Source organism: Panthera leo, chromosome A2, assembly GCF_018350215.1.
Source record: "Panthera leo isolate Ple1 chromosome A2, P.leo_Ple1_pat1.1, whole genome shotgun sequence".
Lineage (NCBI taxonomy): Eukaryota > Metazoa > Chordata > Mammalia > Carnivora > Felidae > Panthera > Panthera leo.
In genome coordinates this window covers 12,019,678-12,044,206 of record NC_056680.1, presented here as the reverse complement: position 1 = coordinate 12,044,206, position 24,529 = coordinate 12,019,678, and the positions used below count along the sequence as shown (strand labels likewise).

The 24,529-nt window shown below is 57.7% G+C and overlaps 1 protein-coding gene across 8 annotated transcripts in view; it reads left to right on the top strand.

Moving 5' to 3' along the window:
• The window catches only part of EPS15L1 (epidermal growth factor receptor pathway substrate 15 like 1), a 96,807-nt gene extending 73,945 nt beyond the window's left edge, over window positions 1-22,862 (top strand). The window contains exons 22-25 of one of the 8 annotated variants that reach the window (XM_042928787.1): window positions 2,645-2,777; window positions 4,918-4,965; window positions 17,180-17,385; window positions 22,321-22,862. In XM_042928787.1, coding sequence (XP_042784721.1) covers window positions 2,645-2,777; window positions 4,918-4,965; window positions 17,180-17,385; window positions 22,321-22,467 — 534 coding nt within the window. In that variant the 3' untranslated portion in view covers window positions 22,468-22,862. Of the gene's footprint in view, window positions 1-2,644; window positions 2,778-4,917; window positions 4,966-17,179; window positions 17,386-17,691; window positions 20,322-22,320 lie in introns of those variants that run through there. The other 7 variants (XM_042928789.1, XM_042928788.1, XM_042928791.1 and 4 more) reach the window with 7 other exon arrangements.
• The last annotated feature ends 1,667 nt before the right edge of the window (window positions 22,863-24,529 follow it).

Here is a 24,529-nt window from a genome sequence, read left to right as displayed (position 1 = left end):
TGCAAGTGCCCTCCACCAGCTGGGACCATCCTTATGGCTCGTGGTCCAGGCTGCAGCTCGCGGGCTGGATGGACAGGGACCCCGTGTACCCGACGCACAGCGGGGTCTCCAGCTGCCACTCCAGAGCTGGTGCATTCCCAACAGTTGGGACGAAGACTGGGGTCCACGTGGGGGGCCTTTGGGCTGGTCATGCCACCTCCCTGCTAAGAAATTGGTTTTGATTCCCGCCTGCCTGTCTCAGGTTGTGCAGAAATCGCATGAGCCTGTGTTTGGTGAATGGCGGGGGCAGGAGCAGAACCCACATGCTCTCCCAGCAACTTTGCCCCCCGACCCCTTACCCCCATTCCCAGACTACAGACTCTAAATAGACCTTGACACTTTGCCTCAACTCTCACGCTGTCGCCCTCCAGGGGCAGGGTCTATGGTTAATGGGAAACGGCAGGAATAAAACATCAGTAGCTGATTGGGCATCCGCAGGTTCCTATGGGCATCTAAAAGAATTTGACCATGGCCACACCCTTGGCATGATCATTTTGCCATCTTGGGCCAGTGTTTTTGGGGTGCCTGTTGGAGCTGTTTACACATGACTTCGTTGCATTTTTGCTGCAGCCCTAGAGCGAGGGCCTGTCATTATGGCCATTTCACGGATGAGGAAGCTGAGGCACCGAGCAGTTGGCTGTGGCAGGGCCGGGCCTCCAGCCCAGGCAGGGCCTCCCAGCCTCCTCCTGACCACTGCACTCTGTAGTGCAGACGTTCCAGAAACTTGAGCTGCAGGACTCCCTGCCTTCTGTTCCTAAAAGGACAGGTGTCCACCGAGCCCAGAACGGGGGGGGGCAGTGGCCGCGGAGGGAAGAACCTCCTTGCCCTACCACAGTCCTGCCAGCCCCGTCTGCCCCTCTTGCTCTGAGCTTCCTGGGGGGCTGGCATGGTCTTGGCAGGGGACTGAGTCTTCTTCATTTGACCCCCGTCTTCCTCAGGGCTTTTGCTGTCCCACTGACCCTGCGACCTGTTCTGCCTCTTGGCTGCATCCACCTGTGTCTCTCTGGGCCCGAGGACAGAGCTCGGCCTGGTTCAAGGCCCCAGACCTATCACAGGGGGTAGGCCGCCGGCAGTGGAGGGCCCTGGCCCCGGAGGCAGATGACGTGGCTTCCTAACTCCCTGACCTCCCTGACACTGAGGTGCTCTGTGGCTGTAGGCTGCATCGCCTCTCTGTGCCTCAGTTTCCCTGTGTGTAAAGTGGAAGCGGTTGTTGGGAAGACGAGAAGATCAGCAAGGAGCCAACATCTCCCACCCTAGAGGTCTCGGAGGGCTGGTAGAGGGGACCAGGATTGCCCAGCAGGATGTCCCTCTCGTTGTGGGCTGGCCACCTCTTCCCCACTGAGCCTGGTGTCTATGACTGTGCCTGGGGCGGGGGTTGCACGTCATTGTCCCTGTGCTCAGATCCCAGGGGAGGGGGAGCTGTGTGCCATGACTGGATCCCAGAGGAGGGAGGACTCAGGCCCTGTCACCCGAAACCTGCGCTGGCCCATCTGCAGCTCGTCCGTCTGCCGCTGGGGGTTTGTCGTGGCCCGGCACCGTACTGGCACTCTGTGCACGAGCTGCCCACGGAGACGATTCACGGCCCGCCACAGGGCTGCCCCACCACCTGGGCGGGGGCCCGTGTCTGCACATGGTGACGTGTGTCCTGTGGAGTCCCACCAGGATATCAGGCAGGCACAGTTGGCAGAAAGGGCTCTGGGGGCGGCGGTGAGGCTCGGTCAGTCTCTGAGAACAAGAGGGGATCGGGGTGGATGAGGTAGAGCTTATCCCAGCTGGAGACCCCGTGTGCAGCGGGGCGCAAGGAGTTCCAGAGACCGGGGAGTTGTCGAGGGGATGGGGGCGGCCGCAGGGATGAGGCGGAAGAATCGGGCAGTGGGGGGGCGCTGCCGAAGTCCCCCTGTACCTTGAAGAGCGCTGTGGAGGCCACCTGTGGGCACTGGGGCTGCAGACTGCTGCGCACCTAGCTGTCCCCTCTACCCCCCTGCCCACCCGTGCATCTGTCTCACCGGGAGGGCGGCTCTGAGTTGCATTTGAGGTGGGGGGTGGGGTGGGGGGTGAGAGGAGCCCGGCAGAGGCAGCTGAGCCGGTGCCGGCCGGAGTGGGCGGGGCAGCAGGACCCTCGGGCCACCTGGGGGCGAGGGGGTGCTCCGCTGCTGCCGTTCTGACCCGGTGCTCAGCCCAGAGGCGGCACACGGAAGGGACTGCAGCTACTGCGAGGGCTTGGGCGGGGCCCATCTCTGAAGCATGAGCAGGAGGCCCAGGGGACCCTGGGGTCAGGAAAGACTCAGTGTCCCTGTGTGGGTAGGATGGTGCGTGTGGCAGGCCACACCCCTTTTGTGACATCAGCCCATCAAGGCACAGGGCGGCTATCGCCTGCTCTCTGTTCGCTGGCTTGCCCCTCACAGGCCAGAGGACCCTGGCTGTTGAGGGTGGAGGAAAGCAGGGGTCTTGGGAGAGACCCGGGTCCCCGTGGGGCCGTGCCGCAGAGCCCCGGAGGGTTGGGGGCCTCGCCGAGGCTCTCAGTACGTGAGCGTTGGCTGAATGGACATCCGTTGCCTCCGTTTTAACGATTATTTTTGCCTCTCTTTCGTGTCCTCTCTTACAGCCCCCAACTTCTGGTCCTTTCACCTCCTCCTTTGGAGGGGCAGGATTCCCAGATGACCCCTTTAAAAGTAAACAGGACACTCCCGCTCTGCCTCCGAAGAAACCTGCTCCTCCGCGGCCTAAACCGCCCAGCGGTCAGTACGCTTTCTTCTCTCGCAGCGCCCGCCCCCCGTCGCAGGCCGGCGGCGGTAGGGGGACCAGGGGCTTCTCTGTTCACCAGACCAGAGTGGAGCAGATGTCGGGGGCCCCACACTTGGCGCAAGAGGGTCTCCCTACCGCTTAGGCCTGGGTCCGTGCACGGTGTGTGCCTGGAGCACGCCTCCCACCCCACCCACCCTCACCCTGTCCTGGGGGCCCCTGGGCTCCAGGCTCAGTGTGGGCCTCCAGGGTGGTCTCCAGAAGGCCCAGGGCTCAGCCCTTGTGGTGGCGTGTGTGGTCAAGATCTGGTGGCCCCTCTGGCTTCCCCCCCCACCCGAGATGTTTTCCAAGTTGGCTGAGACCTCCCCCTCGATCCAGTGCCTCCCTGCTGGTCAAGGACTCGGCGTGGGGTTTGGGGTGGGGGTCATTTTGGCCGTGCTTGATGCAAGAGGAGGCAGGTGGCTCCGGGCTCCTTTCTGCTTGGCTCCCGCCTGGTGTCGCTCCCGAAAAGCTCTAAGCAGGGGGCTTCCTGTAGACCTGGCCCGTCCTGGCTGTGGCTGGTGCTGCTGATCTCTCTCTCGGTCCTGCCCCTGGGGCCCCACTCTCAGGAGAGGGCCCAGGTGTCCCCCTGAGGAGGCCGAGGACTCAGAGCTTGTGTGGGGACTCTGTCTCATACGATGGCCACAGGCTGACAGGCCAGGTTGCCGGACTCGAAAGGAGAAAGCTGTTGTTTCTAGTGGCAGAGGGATTCACTGCAGTTTCCTAGCCCCTTCCTCCACCCCTGCTTCCTGTTTTCTTGCTGCCCTGGCTTCAGGCAGTCTCCGCGACGCTGTCCTGAGTGGGTGGCCATAGGAGACCCACACGCTCCCTCGAAACTTGGTCCTGCCTGAGCTAGCTTCTGCCCTTCAGTCCGCCTGGGGCTCCACTCGGCGGCCCGTGGAACTCTCTAGTTACACCTGGTCATTGGTCCCAGGCCCTCCAGTCATCCCACACAAGGTCCACCCGTCAAAGTCTTCCTCCTAGCAGAGGTGAATGGAGGGGAAGTTGTTTTTAAGAGGCCGCCTGCCCTGTCATATCACCTGAGCGAGCTACGGCTTGCTTTCAGGAGGACGGGAGCCCCGCCTGCAGGGCGGCTCTACGGGGACCCTGACAGTCTCCTGATGGAAAGTCATCAGGCCTCCGTGCCCCACCTGAAAGAAGGGAGCCACAGCATGCGTGCACACGCCTGCATACCCCCCGCCCACGCATGGGTTCACGCTTATGTGCCTCCGTGCGTGCTCACATGCTCACGTGCCGCTCACATGTGCAGACGCGTGTGCACACACGCACACATTCCCGTGCACCCTCGCCTGTATGTGTTCTCACACAGTGCTCCCAGGCACCTGCATGTGCATTGCACACGGCACGTTCTCACGCACACACGGGCTCGTACACGGGACAGTGCAGGAGGTGTTGGGCCTCAAGGAGATGCTCCAGAACTTCACGCTCAGGGTTTCTTGGAAACTCTTATTTCCGCCTCCTCCCCTTACTTGAACCAGTGCCGGATCTGCGTTTAAACTTGCTCTTCACTGTCCCCTTCCCCCTCGTGTCACCCTCTGCAAAGCCTCCGCGCCCCGTTTGGGCTTCTGCTCGTAGCGCACCGCGGACTTAGAAAGCAGAGAAGCCATCCGCATTTGGGAGAGGTTTGGGCCTGTATTCTGGGGAGTCTCAGGCTGCTTTGCTCTTGGCTTTGGGCCACCGCACCCTTGCTCTGCCGTGGCCGGTGAGGTGCTGGTGCCCCAAATATCCTGTTCATGTCCATAGACCCTCAGGGAGCACTTGTGGGTCTGTTCCCTAGCCAGCTTACCTAGCAAGACCTCCAAGGGAGGACGGGCACCATGATGGTCGTTTCTCAGAAGAGGAAAGGGAAGTGAGAGAGGTCACGTGGGCCACCCACTGTCACCCAGCAAAGTGGCAGCAGGGCCAGCCCTGGACCCAGCGACCTGCCCCCCGTGGGCCTCTCCATCCCTGTCGACAGTTGGAATGAGGTTCAGAGTGCTCTGGAGATTGGCGATGCGTGCTCAGTGTTTGATCTGTAACGGCCGCGACGTACCTGCGTTGAGGTCTAAATGTCTCTCGTCTGATTCTCTTACCTAGAAGCAGTGGCTGATCAGAAAAACTCCGTGCTGTACACACTGCTGGGTGGTAGGTACACGCCGTGTGAGCGTTGTCGTTTGAGCGCCTCCAGCGGTGGCTCAGCTGCGATTTCGTACTAACCTCTAACAACACGGAAATTGCCGGCCGTGTAGGTGCACCCCACGCATGACATCTGAACCCAGCAGTCGACACTTTAACGATTGCATCTGGGGCGGGGGGGGGGGGATGTGCACCCTGACACCACCCCTCCACGTCCACACTGCACAGAGCGAGACCGCGTAAGCCCCGGAGCAGTCGGGGGGTTAGCTGGTTATTAGCAGGACAGGTCAGTGGACGAGTCTGGAGCCAGTCCTGCTCAAAGTGTTTGTTATGAGGACAGAGGGCACGACTCGTGTTTTCTTGGCTGCTTACAACAGGCAGCAGCCAGGGAGATGTCCAAATTTTGTTGTTTTTCTGTTTTTGTTTTTGTTTTTTAAGAAAACGAAGGCCAACCTTTTGAAAGTGAGGGAACAGAATGTGCTTCTCCGCTCTTCTCACTGACCGGGCCTTTTGCCGTGTGGAAAGGCCACCCGGCCGGCATCTGAGGTGGCCACTGCCACCTGGTAACACCACATGGTCACACTCAAGGGCCTTCCCAGCTTGCGGAAGGCCCCACTGTGGCCCCACCTTGGGGGCAAGGTGAAGTGGGTTCCCGGCTGCTGGGGGCCCTGTGGTCCTCGTGAGGGAGCCCTGCTCCATGGAGATCCCAAGTGGACGGTCCAGACTGCCTGGCGAGAACGGTTTTTTCCACAAACCAAAACTCACGGCTTCATGCCTGCACTCACAGAAACCAACCTGAAGGCACGGCTCGTCCGTAGTAGGGTCTAGAACTCTGCCAGGTCTCTGCACCTGGAGGTGGCTCTGATATGTGAGGCCACTAGAACCCAGGATGGTAGGTCAGGCTCAGTCCGTGTTTCTGGACATTGGCGCAAGGGCCCAGGGTCACGATCTGGCTCTGCCATCTCCTTGAGGGGCTCTGGGCGAGCGCCTGCTCCTCACCAAGCCTCGGTTTCCCTGACTGAACATGGGACCGACTCTGGCCGAGCAGGGGCCGTGTGGAGAGAGTGCCCTGCACGGTGATGACCCTCGCTGTGATGTGTGTGATGTGTGTCCCCATCCCCTCCCCAGGGTCCCGGGACCAGGACACAGGTCCTCTTCCACAGGCTCCTTTCCCAGAGGCAGACAGAAGCTGGGCCTGAGGCAGCCATGTGCACGCCGGGAGTTACCAAGGGACCCTTTCCCCCACGAGATTGCAGTTTGGCAGAAACCTCTGCAGTTGAAAGAGTCAGAGCATGGGTAGCTGAACTTCAAAGAGGGCTCCAGGGTCCTCTCTGGCGAAGCTCAGCTCTTGTCGCTTGTGCGGGACGGGGTGCACGTTTGGGTCTGAGTCACGCATGGTCTTTTGGGTACCGTCGCTCGCGTGCCGTATCTTGCAGCATTCCCCTTCTGTGGGAGTTGTTTTTGTTTGTTTTGAAAAGCTCCACTGAGGTTTGACGTGTAGTAAACTCGCGTATTTAAGTATCAGCCTGTTGCGATCACGGTGGGGGACCGGCCACCTGGGAGCCTCACCGAGGTTCCCTGTGAAAGAGTTCTGATGTCATGTACATGTGACTGGAGCAGCCCACGGCTGGCCATCGGCTTTCACTGCTAAAGATGCAGTTCTGTCTTGACCCGAGCCAGAAAGCGTGCCCTCCGGACCACTGAGAATCACCCTCTGGGACACCTGGAGCTCCAGGGTCCACACTGAGTTCTCTGTGCTCAGAGCTCTTTTCTAGAAAGGTCTGTCAAGGTATTCAGTAAGCAGCAGGTGCCTGTTCTTGGTAGAGAGAATTGGTTTCTTCCAGGCAGATGCAAAACAGACCCCGCTCGCAGCCTCTGAAACCTGTCAGTTAAAGCTGGTGCTCGCACACCTCCCCCAGGTAAACAATGGTGTATTTTCTGCAACGGATCAGAGACCGAGATCAGTCAGAACTCACCGCTGAAGAGTTTCTAGGTAAAAGTTGTTGATTTGCAAAGGGAGAAACAGATTTTTTTTCAAGGGCAGGAAATGGCTGTGTGGGTGTCAGTGATTGGGCCTCCGCACCCCAGCGACAGATAGCGGGATCCTGCCCTCGGCCCCACCCTCCCCACTTCCTGCAAGTGCAGCCCTGCGCCCTGCCCGGCCCCTGCGGCGCCCCCAAGTCACCTTTAACCTCTCCGCAATTTAATTAGCCTTTTATTACTGCTAATGACCTTTTCACCTCCACAGTAAAGCCATGCACATGCCCAGGTTGCCTTTTTTGGTCCCCTCCCACCTGCCCTCAATTCGCCAACCGACACAGGGAAAATGAAATCGCATTTAATCTGAGTCCTGTTTGAGTCAAATGATTAAAAAACAAAACAAAACAAAACAAAAAAGCAGTCCTGTCCCCCCTGGAACGGGAGTCCCCTCCCACAGCTGTGTGTGGACGCCACGCAGGGTGACTGCGGCTTCTTGCTTCTTTGGCCGGTTCTGGCTGCCGCCCACCCACAGGCCAGCCCGCTCACTGGGCGGTCACCCTGCCCGTCCCGGGTGAGCCGCCCGCGGGACTCAGTCGTGGAGGAAGCCCCGAGTTCCTCCACGGCACCAGCCCGTGTGCACGCTCGGCTCTCCACCTGCTCTGACAGGCCAGGCTGAGGCTGAAACCGGGGTGGCCGTCCTTCGCCCGTGTGGGTCCCGGACCTCTTGTTTGTCGCTCGAGATCCACTTTTAAAATGGCTTCTCCAGTTGAGCCGTGCGGTTAGCACCTCAACCTTGAACCTAACTACTTTAATTCCGTTCCCACGATGATTTCAAAGAGATAATTCGGTGGGTACAAGCGAAGTTCTAGAATGGGACAAGAGCGGTTCGCCGCCATCTCAAGAAGCCTGGAAAATTCTGGCACTTGCCGGCCAGCCTGGGTCGGGGTGCTGCAGCGGAGCCGCGGGCGCCCAGCCTGCTGGTGGAGCCCTCCTTTCCCGCTCGCCGTCCCCGCCAGCTGGGGGGGGGGGGGGGGGGCGGGGAGGGGACGAGCATCTGTGTCAGGGCTGGGGGTGACGCCCTGGCAGCACGCGCTCGCCAGCAGACCCTGCTCCCCGCAGACAGAGAAACGCCCTTTTCCTCTCAGCCTCGTCCTTGAGAAATGCCTGGAGATGGAGTGTTCTCTGGGGTGCATTTCTGCTCTGCAAAGTCGGCTGAGTTTGAAAATAGAAGCATTTGCCTATCTTAGCACACGCCCACCCTCCTGCACCCCGGAGGAAAGATTGAGTGGGAGTTGAGTGACACAGTTGTCATCTGTAGCTCAGTGGCGTGGGGTCCCGGAGCAGAGGAATCCGAGTTCCTGGGGGGCTGTGGGGCCTCAGGGTGGGGTGTGGGCTTAGGGAGCCTGGACCCCCTGCCCGTCCTGCCACCGACCGTGGGTGTGAATGGATAGGAGCCACTGCCCCGTCCCTGGTCCCCCGCCCCCTTCCCAGCCATCTTGAGGGCTTCATGTGGCTGCTGCCAGGCTTCCCCCAACCCCTTGGTTCCACTTAGAGCGACGTGAAGGAGCCTAGGAAGGTGTGCCCGGTGTGGCCCCTGCTTCTCCACGGTCCCACATCCCCTCATTTCTCGATTCAAAGTACCGAGTCATTCCTTTGCCTTTGCCTTTGTCAGCTGAGAAACAGCATGTGCGTGTGGGGCAGGGGGGAGTCTGGCCACACAGACAGCAAGAGTGGGGGGGTCCCCTGTTCTGCTAAGACTGGACTCACTCCTTCCAAGCTGCCCCCACAGTAGGAGGGAGCTCCTGGGGGCTGTGCACCTCCAGTGCACGCACGCTTTCTAACCGTCTTTCAGACCCGCCTATGACACTTGTGATTTTGTTAAATGTGGGCACGACGCCTTTCTGCCCGTGCCGAGGTAGCGATTTGGCAGCTTTGGAGCTCCTCTGTAGGGACGAACAGAGATCTGGGCCACCTCGGCCCTGTGGCACAGACCCAGGGCTCCCCCCTGTCTGGCTGCTGCGTAGCCACGAGCGTCTCCCCATCCCCTGCCAGGGCGCCCTGAGCCCCTGGGAGAGGTTGGCGCAGGTCGGCGCACGGGGCTGTTCCAGCAGAGTGTGTCGAAGGCGAAATTCAAAGAACAAATGTGATTTTTGCAAAAGCAGAACTATGAGACCTGCAGTCCGTATTGTTTTTGTTGTAAAGACTGATCTGTAATTTGACAGATTGGTAAATTGACTTGTAAGTCGCGAACTCCTCTCCCTGTTTTGGCACAGAACTAAAGTAGCCCCTGTCGGGAGCCTTTTGTTGAAACTTCTTGAAAATCCTCTCTCTCAGTGATACGTGTGTCTTGAGGATCCAAAGAGTGTGGCCACTTTCCTTCCCCCTTTTCTCCTCTCTCTTCTGATGGCGGGTTGACCCCACATCCACGGGGCTCGTCACCCAGCTCAATTCCATGACCTTTGACCACCCCAGACACCGTAGAGGCTGAAAAACATATCAGTTGTGGAGATGCCTGGTGGATAATAGTAAATATTTGTTCAGCTTTTCTCAACAATTCAGTACCAAACCTCATCCTGTTCCCCTCAATGCATTAGGCAGATTTTTCTTAAAATTCAGTAAATATTTTTAGTGGAAAATCTCAACGCTGTGATGGTGGGGACCTCAGATTTTATCTGCCGGGGCTGTGCTACTTGGCACGGCTTTGATCTGCCGGGTTTGCCTTCTCTCACATGTGCATCAGTGAGAGCGAGCACGGCTGGCATCTGCAGGGCTCCTCGCTTGCAAGCCGTTAGTTGGTCCCGAGCGCCGCGGTTGGAGAAATGGGTTTCTTCCCTCCCTCGCCTCCCCCAGGTCCCTCCAGATAGGTGGGGGCCGGAGGAAAAGGCTGAAGTGTGTTGGTTGAAAAGCAGTCTCTTTCAGTCAAAGGTTCCCGAGGGATTATGAATTTGAAGCCTTGTGCTCTGCACGGGCTGCTTTTTTTCTCTCTTTCTCCCCACTGCCCCCGGTGAAGCTGTTTTGCTGAGGGTGGGGCGGGGGGGAGGGGCGGGAAGGGAGAAGCTAAGAGTGCCCCCTCCCCAGCCACAGTCCTCCCTTGTGATGTGACAGTCAGAAGCGTGGCAATTGGGTGGGTGCCCGTGCCGTGGAGGGTGAGGGGCAGTCGCCCGAGGGTCCCCTGTTGTATAGGGTGAGGGGCAGCCGTGTGGACGTGTCCCGTGTTGGCATAAATGGCAGTTGTGTGAACGTCCTGTGTTGTGTAGGGTAATAGCTAAGGTGGGGCAGCTGTCCTGACCACAAACCTTTGTTTTTTTCTTTCTTTTCTTTTCTTTCTTTCTTTCTTTCTTTTTTTTTTTTTTTTTTTTTTGTTGTTGTTGTGTTTTCTTGTTTTTGTATTTGTCTCTCAGCTCCAGAAACGTAGTTGCATTTTCCAGCTGCGGCCTTGAATCTTACAAATAGAGGCCAGCAAATGTCCAGTTGGGATGAAAAATGCACTCACACTTCGGTGCATTTTTGATATTTTTACCCTTCAGGTTCATCGAGACCCTCAATCACCCAAAACCTCTTCCTCTCCTCCTAAGTAAAGACTTTCAAATAAGGGAATCTACCTCCCATCGAGAGTTTTGAGCGTTCCCGGTTTTCTGTTTGTAGCCCGTCATTTTTCCCATTGGCGGGCCGGGCTCTTGCGGACCCTTCCCGGGCAGCGGTTTCCTGAAAAGCACGTTGGGAAAGGTGTGACAAGGGGGCAGTCCTGATGTCAGAGACTCAGGGGCGCCTGCCCGGGGCCCGGCCGCTTCCCCGATCCCGGGTGCCCAGGGTTCGGGGGGCAAGGGGGGGGCACACACGGCCTTGAAAAGTTAAATAGAATTAAAGAAATTTCTACCAGGGTGGAGCCGGCCACTGGTTGTTTTTTTTTTTTTTTTTTTTTTAACAGCACACACTGTGGTAAACCATCAGGCTCGTATTGTTTTTGCCGAAGGCAGTCCTGTGTGCGGTTTCGGTGCACCGCTTGGGTAGCTGTTGAAACTGTTGCGGTTTGAAATAAGCCCTACTTTGCCTTTTCTTCAATCTTGCACTCCTCTGTTAATGAGGACTCCTCTGAAGGTTGGAGAGTCACCGTGGGCAACATGCCCGCAGCTCCCAGCCCCCGGGGGGTCGTCGCTTGGTGCGTCCTCGCTCACCACCTTCCCTCCGCCAAGGGGTCAGGCGGCGCCCCCGCGCGGCCCTCTAGGAGTGGTGACCCCACGCCTCCCAAATGGCATGTGTCGGGAGTCACCCTGGTTAGTTTCTTTTCCAGCCCTTTCTAAAAAATGATTGCCGTTGCCTCCTCTGCACCGTGTTCTAGTCAGCATCTTTCCTTCCTTGTGGCACCTAGAGTCGTGGAAAAGGCAGAAAACGGGCAGTGAGTTGGCTCAGGGGCACGGAGGCAGCTTAGAATGACTTTGTCACGTTCGAGATAAACTACACCTCAGAAAATCGGAAAAACGATTAAGGCGTTAGCAGAAGTGGTTATGTAAAAGCAGGAACTACACCCAGAATGTTTGAAAAGTGCAGCTGCTAAAAATAAATGGGGGTGCAGAGTAGGAAGTTTGGACCGAGGGCAGTCACGGTGTGCGTTTCTTTGCAGAAAGCCTCTGGTCGCCGGCACGGTGTCAGGCCAAGCCAGAGTCGCCACCGAGTTTGCACGTGTCGGGTCCAATAATTCAGCCTCTGCACCCAAGCACAAAAACAGACAACCGAGAAAAAACCGTTTTGTTTCTTTTTTTTTTTTTTCCCCTCTGAAATCAAGAGCAGTTGATGTGCCCTGGTTTCATATTAACGCAGTCATGATTTCTAAATAACAACGGTTTCAGCAACGGAGCAAGACCAGGCCCCAGCAGTTTTGATGTGAACGACACTTTTCATCTCCCCGATCACCTCTTTGCTTGTCAGAAACCTCAGCTTGAAATCCTAGTGGGCTGGATTCTGAACCACCACCCCCAAAAGCAATTTAAAAACCACAACAAACCCGAACCAGGGTGGGGAGATGTTCCCAATTTAAAAGAAGGAAAGAGCACAGAGTAGGCGCTGCCTTTGAACATTCGGACCGTTGTGCTCCTCGCACTTGGGGCCGGGCTGGGGTCGGCTGACCCCTTTATCCCCACTCCGCTGTCTGCCCTTGGGAGCAGACCCTGCAAGAAATGCTCCAGGAAGTCAAGCAGCTGGCCACTTGGCTGTGCCGTGCCCTGGTATTTCCAACCTGTCCCCAGCAACTCTGTACTTTTTCCTGTATTAGAATCTTCTTCTTTGGTCCATTGTCATTTTAGTTTTTGACTTGAAAAAAATCAGCCCAAGAGGGCACCAGTGAATATTGGTCTCTCTTGCAGAGGACGGAAGCCAGAACTCTTTTCTAGCTCACCAGAGGGGCTCCCCGAAAGGGCCTCAGGTCCCTCAGGACAGTCCTGTGGCTCTTGTATGGCAGCCCCGGGCCCACGAGGACCCCCACCAGGGCCAGGGAGCGGTATTTACTTGTACCAGCAGTTGCCGAGCCCCACCTAGGAGGAACTGACCCTCGTGTGCTGGGGGCTACACCAGGAAGGATCGGTGCCATGGGAGGGGGACAAGGCAGTTGGAGACCCCACAGGGGAGGAGTGAGCCCTGAGGGAGGGGTCTGCCGGGGAAGGGTGAGGCGAGAGAGACTGGCTGGGCAGGATGGACGGTACAGGTGGTTAGGACAGTGGAAGTGGCAATGGGAAAGAGGCTGGGAGTGGCCATGCCACGAGGACCGTGCATACTGGGTTAGCATCCCGTCCTCATGCAACCTGAGCCTGTGTCCCCAACCCTCAGGATGCTGTCCCCCAGGGCACCCCTGCCTGTGGCCTTAGGGGTCCTTGCATATACTGGGTCAGTTGTGTAGATGAGGGCCAGTCTTCCTGGTGTCCAGGAGCCCCCGGAGCGGGCTTCACTCAGGAGCACGTGTGTCTCCCCACGCTCAGGCCTCGGCTGCTGCTGCTGCATGGGCTTTGGAAGGCGAGGTGGAGTCTGCCTCCTGGTACACTCCACAGGGGGATCTTCTGGGGCTGTGCGTCTTCTCTCGGGGGCGGCCCCTGGCTTGTGCTCCACGCTGGGAAAGGAGAGCTTGAGGAGGGGGGATGGGCGGGTGCCTGTGAAGCGGTCCAAGGCGAAGGTGCCCTTGTCCGGAGGCTGCAGGTGCCACCGTGCTGCACACAGGGCTTCTGAGTGGCTGCATCAGAGCAGAGAGCTGCAGCCAAGGGTCCTCGGTTTTCTTGTGGGGGCCCCGGGGGGCTCCAGTCTCCCAGAAGGGCCTGATCGCATGGCAGGAAGAAGTGAGTTGCTTACCGCCTGCTTGCTGTCCGAGCTCCGTGCCTGCTCCACATCAGGGGCGGGTGCGCTTTTCCCCGTGAAAGGCCAGAGAGTCAGTGTTCATCCCCCGCAGGCCTCACGTTATCCTAGCAGCCACAGAGGACACAGGATCGAGTCGGCACAGCGTGTTGGCACTGGCATACCTGAAAAGCTTGGTTTACAGAAGCAGGCAGCCCTGTCGTGGGTGGATCCCTCCTCTTGGTCACTGCTCTGGCAGCCACACGGGGTGGGCCCCTCACGACCCCCACGTGAGTGTGTTCGGGCTGCTGTAGCAGGACCACAGGCTGGGCGGCCTAACGGAAATGTACCACCGTCCCACGGCCCTGGGGGCTGGGGGTCCAAGGTCAAGGTGCCGAAAGGCTTGGCTGGTTCCTTCTGAGGCCTCTCTCCTTGGCTGGTAGCTGGTGATCCTCTCCTCGTGTCTTCACGTCACATCATCTTCTCTCTGTGGACGTGTGTGTCCTAATCCCCTTTTCTTATAAAGTCACCCGTATGGGACAAGGGCCCCCCCACAGGACCTCATTTTAGTGTAATCACCTCTTCCAAGACCCCGTCTCCAAATACAGTCACGTTCTTAGGCGCTGGGGGTGGGCACAATAGAACGAACTTGTGGGGGATGCAGTTCAGCCCGTAACAACCCCTTTTCATGGAGTAGGAGACTAAGGCTGAGGACAGGGTCGAGGGGTGGCTGCTGTGCTACCCCCCGTCTCCCAGGGGTAGGTCTGGCCTGCCCCAGGGCTGGGCTGGAAGAGTTGAGCACAGGGCACAGGAGTTCCCCCGAGAGGACAGTAGCAACTGAGTCGGGAGTGCATCCTGGGCAGAGGGACCAGCCAGAAAAAAACCCCGCGTTGGGGGGGTTCCCAGGAAAGGAGGTGCCACTCGAGCTCTGGAGGGGTGGCAGGCAATGCGGTTGGGGAGACTTTGGCATGGGTTGCAGGGCCTTCGGGAGTCACCGCGCGATGGGAGAAGCATAGGCCTGGGGTGGGGCTGGGGGTACAGCGGGACCTGTACAGTAGAAAGCTCCGTTCAGCGAGGGTGTAAAGCATCAGGCCCTATGATAGCATCAGGACACAGCAGCGGACAGCGGGGCCCTAGCCCCAGGGAGCTTATGTTGTGTTGAGAGGGAGCAAAAATACACACGTGACGTAATGACAGAAGGTAATGGGCCACAGAACAGTAGAGGGGGAGGCATCTCGGCCAGAAGTGGGGAGGGGCAGCCTCTGGCTCTGCAAGAGGAAGGGTTTCCCAGGCCTGGGGACAGCAGGCACAAAGGACTCAGCTGGGCGGGGCTGGTGGGTATTCCTAGAGCAGCAGGGAGCCTTTCGGAGATCTCAGCAGCGTGGGGATCAGCTCGATGTTAAAAAGCCGTTTTGCTGGATGAGGATGGCCTATGGGGCAGGAAGCTGGGAGGGGGAGCGACCAGTGAGGTGAGCGGTTCCCAGGGACCCAGGAGAGAGGAGAGCTGCTTGCTCGGGCGGTAGCTGCAAAGAGAAATAGGGCATCTCCGGGTGGTGTGGGCATGCCCACCCTTCCTCCTGCTTGGGGTGCCCCTGGAGTATGTCTGCCCCCCACTGTTCTCAGGTGGACAGCCTGGAGTTTGCAAGCTGCTGGGCCGGGCTCACCTGACAGCTGTCTCCTCTCCCCCTAGTCTGGGGACCAGGGAGGCCTTGACTCACCCGTTGGCTCATCCCTCAGAGCAGGGAGCAGGCCGGCCGTGCACGGCAGCCGTGTTGGGGGGGGGGGCGGTTCTTCGAGGCCAGCAGGACAAGCCAGGGAGCTGTGGCAAGCACCCAGAACACCCTGCTCCCTGCAGCCCTGTGGCGCAGAGGTCCAGGAGGAGGGTTAGGGTTAGGGAGAGCTGATGTCAGGGGGGATGGCACCCGCAGCAGCACTTGGTGCCGGAGGGACAGCTTGAAGATCTGGGCTCTGTCGTGGACGGGGGAGGAGCCCCCAGTGGTAGAGTCGCAGCCAGTATAGAATGTGGGGGGGTGGGCACCCCCAGGCCTTCTCTCTGGCAAGTCACTTGCTATGGGAGAGGGAGGTCCTAATTCCTGCTGCACGGACTCTGCACTACCCTTCTGGGGAGTGACCCGTCCGGTCCCGTAACCCATGCCAGCGTGGCACACCCGGGGCTTTGGCAAAGGCTCTCTGTGGGGGCTCCTTCTTCTAGCTCATAGGGCCCGCCCACCGTCGGGCCCTGCGTCTGCCTATGAATTGATTTGAGGCCACTGGGAGAGGTGGGCTGATGCGCCAGCCTGCCCCCTCCCCGCCTCTTGGTCCGCCTGAGTCCTACTGGTACTGCCTGGGGCGGGCGGTGTGACCGAGAAGGGCAGAACCCACTGCGGTGCAGGATGCCAGGGTGGCCTCGGGGGTGGGGGGCCAGACCCCACTGCTCCCAGGGGCACCACGCCTCAGCCGTCTCATCTGAGCCCCGCCTCTATTCCCGCTTCACACGTAGGAAACCGGCCGGCTGGGGCTGAGGTGCTTGTCCTTGGTGAGGTCTTGACACTGAAAGAAGCAGAGGCAGGCCGTGGCCGCAGAGCTCTTAGGGACACCTCAGGGCCTTTCGAAATGTAGCCCGAGCAGCAGCATGGAGAGGATAGTTTTGAGAGCTGGGCCTGAAGATGGGCGGGTGGGCGGTCTCTGTAGCTGGCAGGTGATGCGGCAGAGGCTGGCTGGGTGAGGAAGGCGGGTGTCCCAGGCTCAGGTGCTGCATGGGGGCACCTGAGATGCCACTCGGGGCTGGAGGCATTTTCTGGATGTGCAGCTAGATGTCCAAGGTCATATGTGCGATGTGGCCCTTGGCTTTTAGGTTCTCTGTGCACATTAGTTTTGAAATTGCAAGAGTAAACGTAAACAGCTGGATGGACAAATTGGAATTATGTTAAGTGCCCTCTAGTCTGTAGCCTGGGGCTTGGACGGAGACCTGCTTGGACTGAATTAAACACCTCACTCTGGGCGCCCCGACCCCCCTGGCCTGCCATCGGGCAAAGGAGTGGCGTCAGGCAGGGACCCGGCCTACAAAACGGGCAGATCCTGGAGGCTCATCAAGTGTTGCTAGGCAGGCCTGGGGAGGCCCCTGGTTCCTAGTGGAATATTCTAGCACGCTGGCAGGACTTGTTAGGAGAAGCTGCCTGCCCTCAAGCCACAGCCCCTAGCGTGATCTCAGGGCCTCAGTTGTCTCTAACTCTAAGCATGTGAATCCCACACTCATCCCGTAGCGATCTGCCTTGCCAGGACCCAGGCATCCTAGAGCCACCCTCGCAGCAAGAACCCAGAAAGGCCCAAATCCTGCCCGTTGGAGCCACCAGCACCAAAGGGCAGAAGTGGGAGCTGAAAGCAAATCTAAATCTCTGGATAGCAGAGGGGGTTTGTCTGGTGAGCCTCACAACTAATGCTAACTCTGTACCATGTTGTGAAACCAACTCCCCCTTTTAATTGCAAATACCCCCCCCTTTTTTTGTTAGAAGTTTTACAGTGTATTTTTCTGCTCAGCCATGACTTTCCGTGTGATAAGTAAATGTGTTGCCACACTAACATGAGTCACTTTGAAACATGCCTGCGAGTTCACTTGTTAAAGACAGTAAATTTTAGCTGTGTGGGGCGGGGAAGGGAGGGGGTTGTCTGAAGTGGTTTTCTTGTATTTGCCCGCAAACCCATTAAGCCTCTGGGATAAGGTGAGCATAAAGCGAGATCCACCCAGGATTCCCCGGGATCTGTCCCACCACTGAGCGGCATTCCAGCCCTTTCCAAAGAGGGAGAGGGTGTCTCCGTGAGCGCGTGCCGGCCTCCTCGGTCAGGACTCTGTTCTGTCCGTGGTCAGTAACTTGTATTTCTTTTTTTTTTCTCCCTTTTTTTTTTTTCTTTTTTCTCCTAAACTTTCCAGGTAAAAGTACACCTGTAAGCCAGCTTGGTTCTGCAGACTTTCCCGAGCCCCCCGATCCATTCCAGCCACTCGGGGCTGACAGCAGTGACCCGTTCCAAAATAAAAAGGGGTTTGGGGACCCGTTTAGTGGAAAAGATCCATTTGCTCCCTCCTCTTCAGCTAAACCTTCTAAAGCCTCTTCCTTGGGCTTTGCAGACTTCACCTCTGTAAGTTGAGCTTCCTCTGCGCCACCCCCCACCCCCAACCCTCCGCTTGCAGCTTCTTTGGGGTTGTTTTTTTGTCTCTTTCCAAAGGCAAACTTGGCTTATGTCCCCCGGTACCTCAGTGCTCTCACTTGTGTTATTTATTCTGTACTACTGCTCTCTGTAAGAAAAACAGTTTCTCAATAAAACAAAAAAAAGAGCTACAGTTTGGATACTCTGTGATAAGGGCATGCTTTCTTCCAGCGGGGTGGCCAAACAGGCCTGTTTCTGTCCTTCCTGGTTAGACTCTGTGTTATTTCTGTTGCCCAGAGGCTGTTGTGTTCAGGGACTCTTGGCAGCTGAGGTGTCGCACGCTTCCGAAGTCTGAAAACAAGACGCCAGAGGTTTCGTTAGGGTGTCGCTGCCCCCAGAAGGGTCTCCGTTGCCAGAGTTGTGATGGGCCCACCCCAGTGCATTTGGAGCCCGCCCCGTCCTCGTGAGGACGGATGGACCCAGGCAGGACCCACAAAGGAAGAGCCGTTTGATTTCTCCGCGCTTATTTAAGTTACCAGCTACAAGGCACAGAGAAGTCCAGCCCAGAACAACTGCCCTGACGCCCTTTCCCTTTGCCAAAACTAAACCAAAACCAAAACCCTCCCGGAGCCAGTTAGCAAAGCTAAGTGCCTTTTCAGAAGCTAATCCTGGGATTTCTGAAAGCCTGGCTTTGTTTCTCAGAGCGGAGCGCAAGAAAAGATTCCAGGTTGTAAAACGCTGTCCCTCCAGGCTGTTTTCAGTACCTTCCTGGGTACCGAGAATCTTGTTCTCCGAGAGCTTCAGATGTTGTCTTCCCAGAACTGGTTTCAGGGTCTGTCTGTCGCGCACTGTTTGTTTTTGAAAAGGTTTTCTTCATTCGAATTTGCAAAGTACTTTTGTTTCCTGGCTAGGGGTGGAGACGCATGACCTAATAGACCTCCTGGTCCCAGACTCTCTGTCCTAACACAGGCTGTGCCCTGTCGGTGCCCAGTGAGTGCCTGATTCGCTTCAGATCCACCTCGTGCACAGCTAGCCATCCTGTGGCGTTACCGAAATCGCCCGAGATGCCGACACGTTCTCGGCTCTTGGCGACCTATAAATATTTTACGACTGCCCTTAGCTGAATTTTGTTGACAGCCAGTGCACACTGTGGATGTATACAAATGGCAACATTATTAATAAAAGCCCAAAACAAAACCCGCTTTATCTACAGTTTCTTGAATAGTACCACATTTGTATTTTGGTGGGGAAAAAAAAAATGTTAAACGCTGATGAGAAAAATAGAGCTGTTCACGCATGATTCGGGTACTCTGTTTTGGGTAGGGAAGAGGGGTAAGTAGATGTGATTGGCAATTGGGAGAAACGACTGTTCTCTTTCTGAAATGCATGGTTCTGGTTCTGTGACCCCCACCCCCCACCTGATGGCTGGTTTGGGGAAAATATTAAAAAAAAAAAAAAAATCTGAGGTTTCAAGCTGTCATTTGGCCCAACATTTTTGGTCATTCCAGAAACATCCCTGGTATTTGATCATTCTCGTTTCCAGGTGGGGGATCAGGTTCCACCCAGTTTGCAGCCCTGCTGTTCTTTGTTTGAAATCGCCTTTCCCGCTTCAGATGCCCCAGTTTTTCCAGAGGAAATGACCCGACAGTGGGATTTGGCCACTCTGCTGGGATGGAGTGTGGGGAGAGGCAGGCAGGACACCTGACTGGTTTGGTTTGTCCCCTTCGGTCCTACTATAGTCCCAAGATGGTCAACCTGTCCCACCTTGGGGCACTCAGGATGTCTTTGCGTTTTCATGGCATCCAGGGATGCAGCCCATTGGCCACTGGTTTCTGGTTCCCTGGACCTTGAAGATCTGGGCCAACTCAAAACAGGGCCAGAGTCAGTTCCTCCGGTTTGTGTATTTCAGCTTCCCCAAGTAAACGCTGACGGGTCTCTTCCTGCCCAGTCACTGGCACCGTGACTCTTTCAGCTCGGATGTTCTAAGAGTGGCACCGAGATGCCCTGTTCCCCGCACAGAAGCCTCTGGGTCCGCACTGGAGCTCAGTTACGCCGATGTCACTGCGCGTGCCGTCCCCCGTTGGCGCCCTGGCTCTGCCACTCTGGAAGCCTCTAATTTATGAGCCCCGAGTTTCCATCAATGGGTTACTTGTCCTTGGAGCTGTTCATGGGAAACGTCTCCAAGATTTCTTTCAAAACAAGACTTTCTGTCTCAGGCAAATGTGTTTATTAGGAAGTAGCATTTATAGGTTAGCAAAATGGCTCTTTTTTCCAGAAGTGCAGAGCAGCTATCAGATCGGTGCGCCGTGCACCCTCAACCGAGTTGGATGCGATTCTCACGGCGGCAGCAGTGAGCCAGCGGGAGGTGGCTGCAGGCGTCCCGCGCATGGCACGGTACAGGCTCTGTCACACGCCTCGGGCCCCGGGGAGGAACGGTCCCGGGTGCCTTGTGTGCGGAGCCGTCTGGACCCCGGATTTCTGCCGAGAGGCTGCTGAAGTAAAACTGCTAAGTGTCCGCCTCGAGATGTCGAGGGAGGGCAGCAACCTGTGCCCCACTGTCTCTGCTCCAGGACGGCGCAGGGGTGAAGCGGGAGTCAGCTGCCGTTGATGGAGTGGCGGCCGCATCCGCAGGTGCTCCAGGTTCTGGCCTTCACGACGTGGGCAGGTCAGAGGACCGGGGTCCACTGGCACCCGGAGAGAATTTTCTGCTGACATGAGGCCCAGAGGGAGCCACAAGGAACCCTCTTCCTCCGGTGTTCTCTCGGAAACGATGGTCCAGCCTGCTTCTCAAGTGCGCACAAACCATATGCTTGGTTCGAGTCTCCATAGAGGATCCTGAAGCTGGCCCCAACCCAGTCCGCTCTGAAGGCATCTGGAATGTTCCTGTCAGCACATCTAATTTGAAAATGGAGACCCCTTGAGCAGGAGGCGTTGTGGTGACACCCTAAGACTCTGGGGCTGGGCGGGAATCATGGTGTGGCCGTGTGGCCTCAGCCGATACTTGACCCCTCCTGGCCTTGCTTCCAGGCTGTGGCTGGATCACCCTGGCCGTTGCCTGTCAGCCCCCACCCACCCCCGCCTCTGAGCTGACAGAGGACAAGGTCCCTGTCAACCATGCTGCCATTTCTGCCAGCATTTGTTGTTTTTTCCTTGTTTTTCTCCTGATGAGGTATGGGAAAATTCCCCAGAGTGCGGGGGTGGGGGCTTTCTGTGACGGGCAGTGGAAACAGGGGTGGGGACCAGATTTCAGGGAGTCCTACCTGGAGACTCATCACCCCCCTGAACGCTTTTCTGGGTAGCTTCTTTGAGAAAGTCAGACTTAGCCTTTCTTCCTGGGGATGGCTCTTTTTCATGCTGACCCCACACTTGTCCCCACCTGACTCCCAAGGCCAGACGGAGGGAGGCTGCCTCTCCTGTCCCACCTCCTTCTCCAGGCCACATGTGGTCCAGACCAGGCTTCCTCCACCGCCCCTCCCCCACTCTGGTGCACAAGCCCTTGGAAGTCTAGCCCCTCCCACCCCATGCTCTGTTCTGGCAACGTCAGGGTTGTCTGGTAACCCCCCACCCCGGCAAAAGCCACACTCACGAAGGTGCCCTGTAGCCCCAACTCCGCAGCTGTGGCTGACCGCCCCTGCCCCGCCTCCACCCAGACCCAGAGAGAAAGTCCAGCGTGCTGCGGGCCAGAGCTCCCTGCTGTCCCCAGGCCTCCGTGTCCCCACCTGTCGGACGAGCTCACCCCCCAGTTGCCACTCAGGCTCAGTACATGTGTGGAGAGGTAGCCGCGAATTTCTTCTGTGCTTCCTTCCCCAGTGCTCCCCCTGGGGTCTGTATGGGCCTCCTCGAAGCCCGTGTCAGGTTGGGATTGTCTGTATGCCTGTTCCCGAGGGCCACCTTTCCAAGGGCCGGCCTGCCTGTTTCTTTGGTGTCGTCCAGCACTTAGTGAAGAGCCGGCAGAGAGGGTGCAGAGAAGAGACATGGGAAGGGCCCCAAGTCTGCATTGGGGCATGTGACGGGGGTCTTGGGGGGAGCCAGCGACCCACGCCACGGGAAGAGCGTGTGAGATCTAGCTTTGCTTTTCTTGCCAGAAAGCTAAGGTGAAACCACCCATCTTGGTATCAGAACGGTTTCCTCTGCTGCTGAAAAAAATTTTTTTTTGAATTGAAACTTTTGGAAAAGGACCTCAAGAACTCCTGGACCGATTGGCTGCTGTAAATGTTCAAGTACAGAGTGGCGCTTAGCAGGCCCAGAGCTCCCCGGACCGTGGCCGGGGTAGAGATGCCGCGTTTCAAGACAGTCGTCTGTGCACATGTGAAGCCCAGAGCCCCGTGCACGTGCCAGAACTCTCCAGTCTCGGCGTCTTCCACCCACTGGTGTCATCGGCCCGTCATCGAGGCCCGGGCCTTGTAGGTTCGCTGTTTGAGCTCCTCAGTTCAGACCCCTGCTCCACCGCCGTTTTCAGAGACGCCTGAGAGGAGGCCACGCAGAGGCTCCTCCTTCACACCCCCGTTGAAGCCTCATAGACCCCGACCCCGGGGAGTTGCAGGAAATCTCTCTGTGTCCCCAAACTGACGCCTCGCGTTGCCTGCCTTGGTTTCCTGCGGGCAGGGCGACTAGTTTCTCTGAGGTCCCAGGTGGCAGTTCAGGTCAGACTGTTTCTCAGTGCATGTGACCCTGGGTCAGGACCGGGGGGGCGTGCGTGTCCCCTCCCCGCTCCCGACCGAGACACGGGCTTCTTTGGCTTCTGCCGGTTTTCACGTGCACGCCACGCGGCCCCCGCCCCCCCCTCCCCAGCGCACCCCAGCATTGCATTCTCCTGCACCCCGACAGTGCGCGCGGCAGGCGCCCTCCTCGCCCCCCCCCCCCCACCCCCAAGTGGCGGCTCGCAGCTTCCGGGCCGAGTAACCCCACCTCCATTTTCCTTTGCAGTTTGGCAATGAGGAGCAGCAACTCGCGTGGGCCAAGCGGGAGAGCGAGAAGGCGGAGCAGGAGAGGCTGGCGCGGCTGCGGCGGCAGGAGCAGGAGGACCTGGAGCTGGCCATCGCGCTCAGCAAGGCTGACATGCCCGCCGCCTAGGCGCCCGGCCCCGGCCACCGGCGCGGGCGGGACGGCCGCGGGGGCGCTGGTGCAAAAGGAGAAAGCTCGAGTCTGTCTGTACGCACGCACGCACGCACGCACAGTGGCCCCCGTTTCACGTGGCGACGCGTGGCCGCCACTGTTCCGCCAAGGACTCGCGGGTCAGAGGGCCTCGGGCTCGGGGGGCTCACCTGTGCCGTGACGTCCCTGTTGAGCAGCGGCACCCGGTTCTCCCTCCGCCCGGAGCACAGGACCGTGACTCCCGGCCTTTCGTCTCCTGCTCGCGCCGGCGCCGGGGCGCCCCCACCCGACGCCTCCCCGACCCCCCCTTCTGAGACAGACATCTGGGCGGTGTCCGCATCCGTTGTATAAAATTCAGTTCGAACGGTTAATATAAAGTATTTTAATACAAAACACAATCTTTCTTTCCCTTTCATTGAAATGTTCTCTTCCTGGCTTTAACGTTCACACGTGGTATCCCAGAGGGAAACCAGCCCCGCGGTGGGCGGAAAACCAGATGGAAGGTTCCTGTGTGAATCCTAAGCGCTTGAGTGGCTTCTAGGGCCACAAAGCCAATTTGGGACGTTTTCAGGGTCGCCCTGGCTCCCCAGGGTCATTGTCACTAGAGGGGGCGGTGCTTTGTCAAGGCCCCGCAATTTGAAAAAAAGAGCCCTGTGCCACATTCGCTGAGGCCTGGTCTCCATCGGGGGCGAGGCCGCTGGGCAGTCCGAAACCCGTAGTCAGAATCGGGAAACAGGACAGTTTCCCCCTAGGATGCAGCTGTGTTCCCCTAGAACGTTCCGGAAGCTTGGATGTAACTCTTGACAGGACGACCTCAGGAGTTGCTGAAGATATTGCAGATCTGCCCCCTGCTTTGCTTCTCGCTGTCCCCAGGGAGACGAGACACCCCCCCCCCCTCCCCACCCCCCACCAACTTCTTTCAGATAAAGATGATAATAACTTTCGAATCTGAGCGGCCTGAGCATAGCCTGGGAAGAGCCTTTATCCAGAGAAAATGCAGCAGAGAACCTCTGACCCCCAAACCACGCAGGTTCGGAAGGGGACGAGATGGGAGTGTCAGGATCAACCATTCCGGGAAATCTCAGGGGACCCGGCCCCAGCCCCTTCTGGTAGGGTCAGATTCTAAGACCCTTCTTTGGAAAAGTTCCTTTTCGGTGTTTGTTGTGTATCTCTGGGCCAAGGTCTCTGCCTGCTCCCCTTCCCCAGCCAAGGCAGGGCCGCTCACCCCCGCCCCCCTGCCTGCTGCTTCTCAGCCCCCCTGCCCCCCAATGCACATGCTTTATCACCTCCAGGGAATCATTCTAACAGACGTATTTATTTGCTTGTTCTTACGTTTTAGTAAACTTTACTTCTTAGACCCAGTTTCAGATTTGCAGAAAAATCACAAAGATAATGCAAAGGGGTTCCCATAAACCCCTAACAAATTCCCCTGTTTTTAACCTCTTGTACTCATAATGGTACATTTGTTAGAACTAATGAACCAATATTGGGAAATTAAATCTCCCTTTTCCAGCTTATGGACGAGGGGCCCCTGGGGTCCTGGAGGGTGTGGGATTCCCTGGTGCCCAGGAGACCGCCTGGCTTCTCTGTCCTTGGCAGTGACGTGGGTCTGGGGCCTCGCACGAAGCCTGTGGGCTTCCTGACCTCTGAGGGGCGTGCCCCCCATCCTCTCTGGAAGAGCCAGCAGCTTCCAGGATGTGGCTGGAGGCGATTCCTCAGGCTTTCTCCCCTCAGGTGGCAGTCACCGTGTCACTGCTCCCCAAGGTGGTCACAGCTCCGCACGTGAGCATGAGGTGAAACCCTCTCCGTGTTTGCAATGATTCAGCTTCCATCATTTTGTTTCAGCCTCAGAGCCACCTGGCAGGCGAGGCAAGGCGACCGTGCATTTTCCTGGTGGGAAAACCGAGGCTCCGCGTCTTGTAGTCATTTGCCCGGAGCCTCAAAGCCCCAAAGCGCCGGTGGCTCAGCATTTTGCCGGTCTTGGAAAAGGTTTGTTTCTTCTTGCCCCGCTGCTTTTTTACGTATCCACTGCACCTAGAAA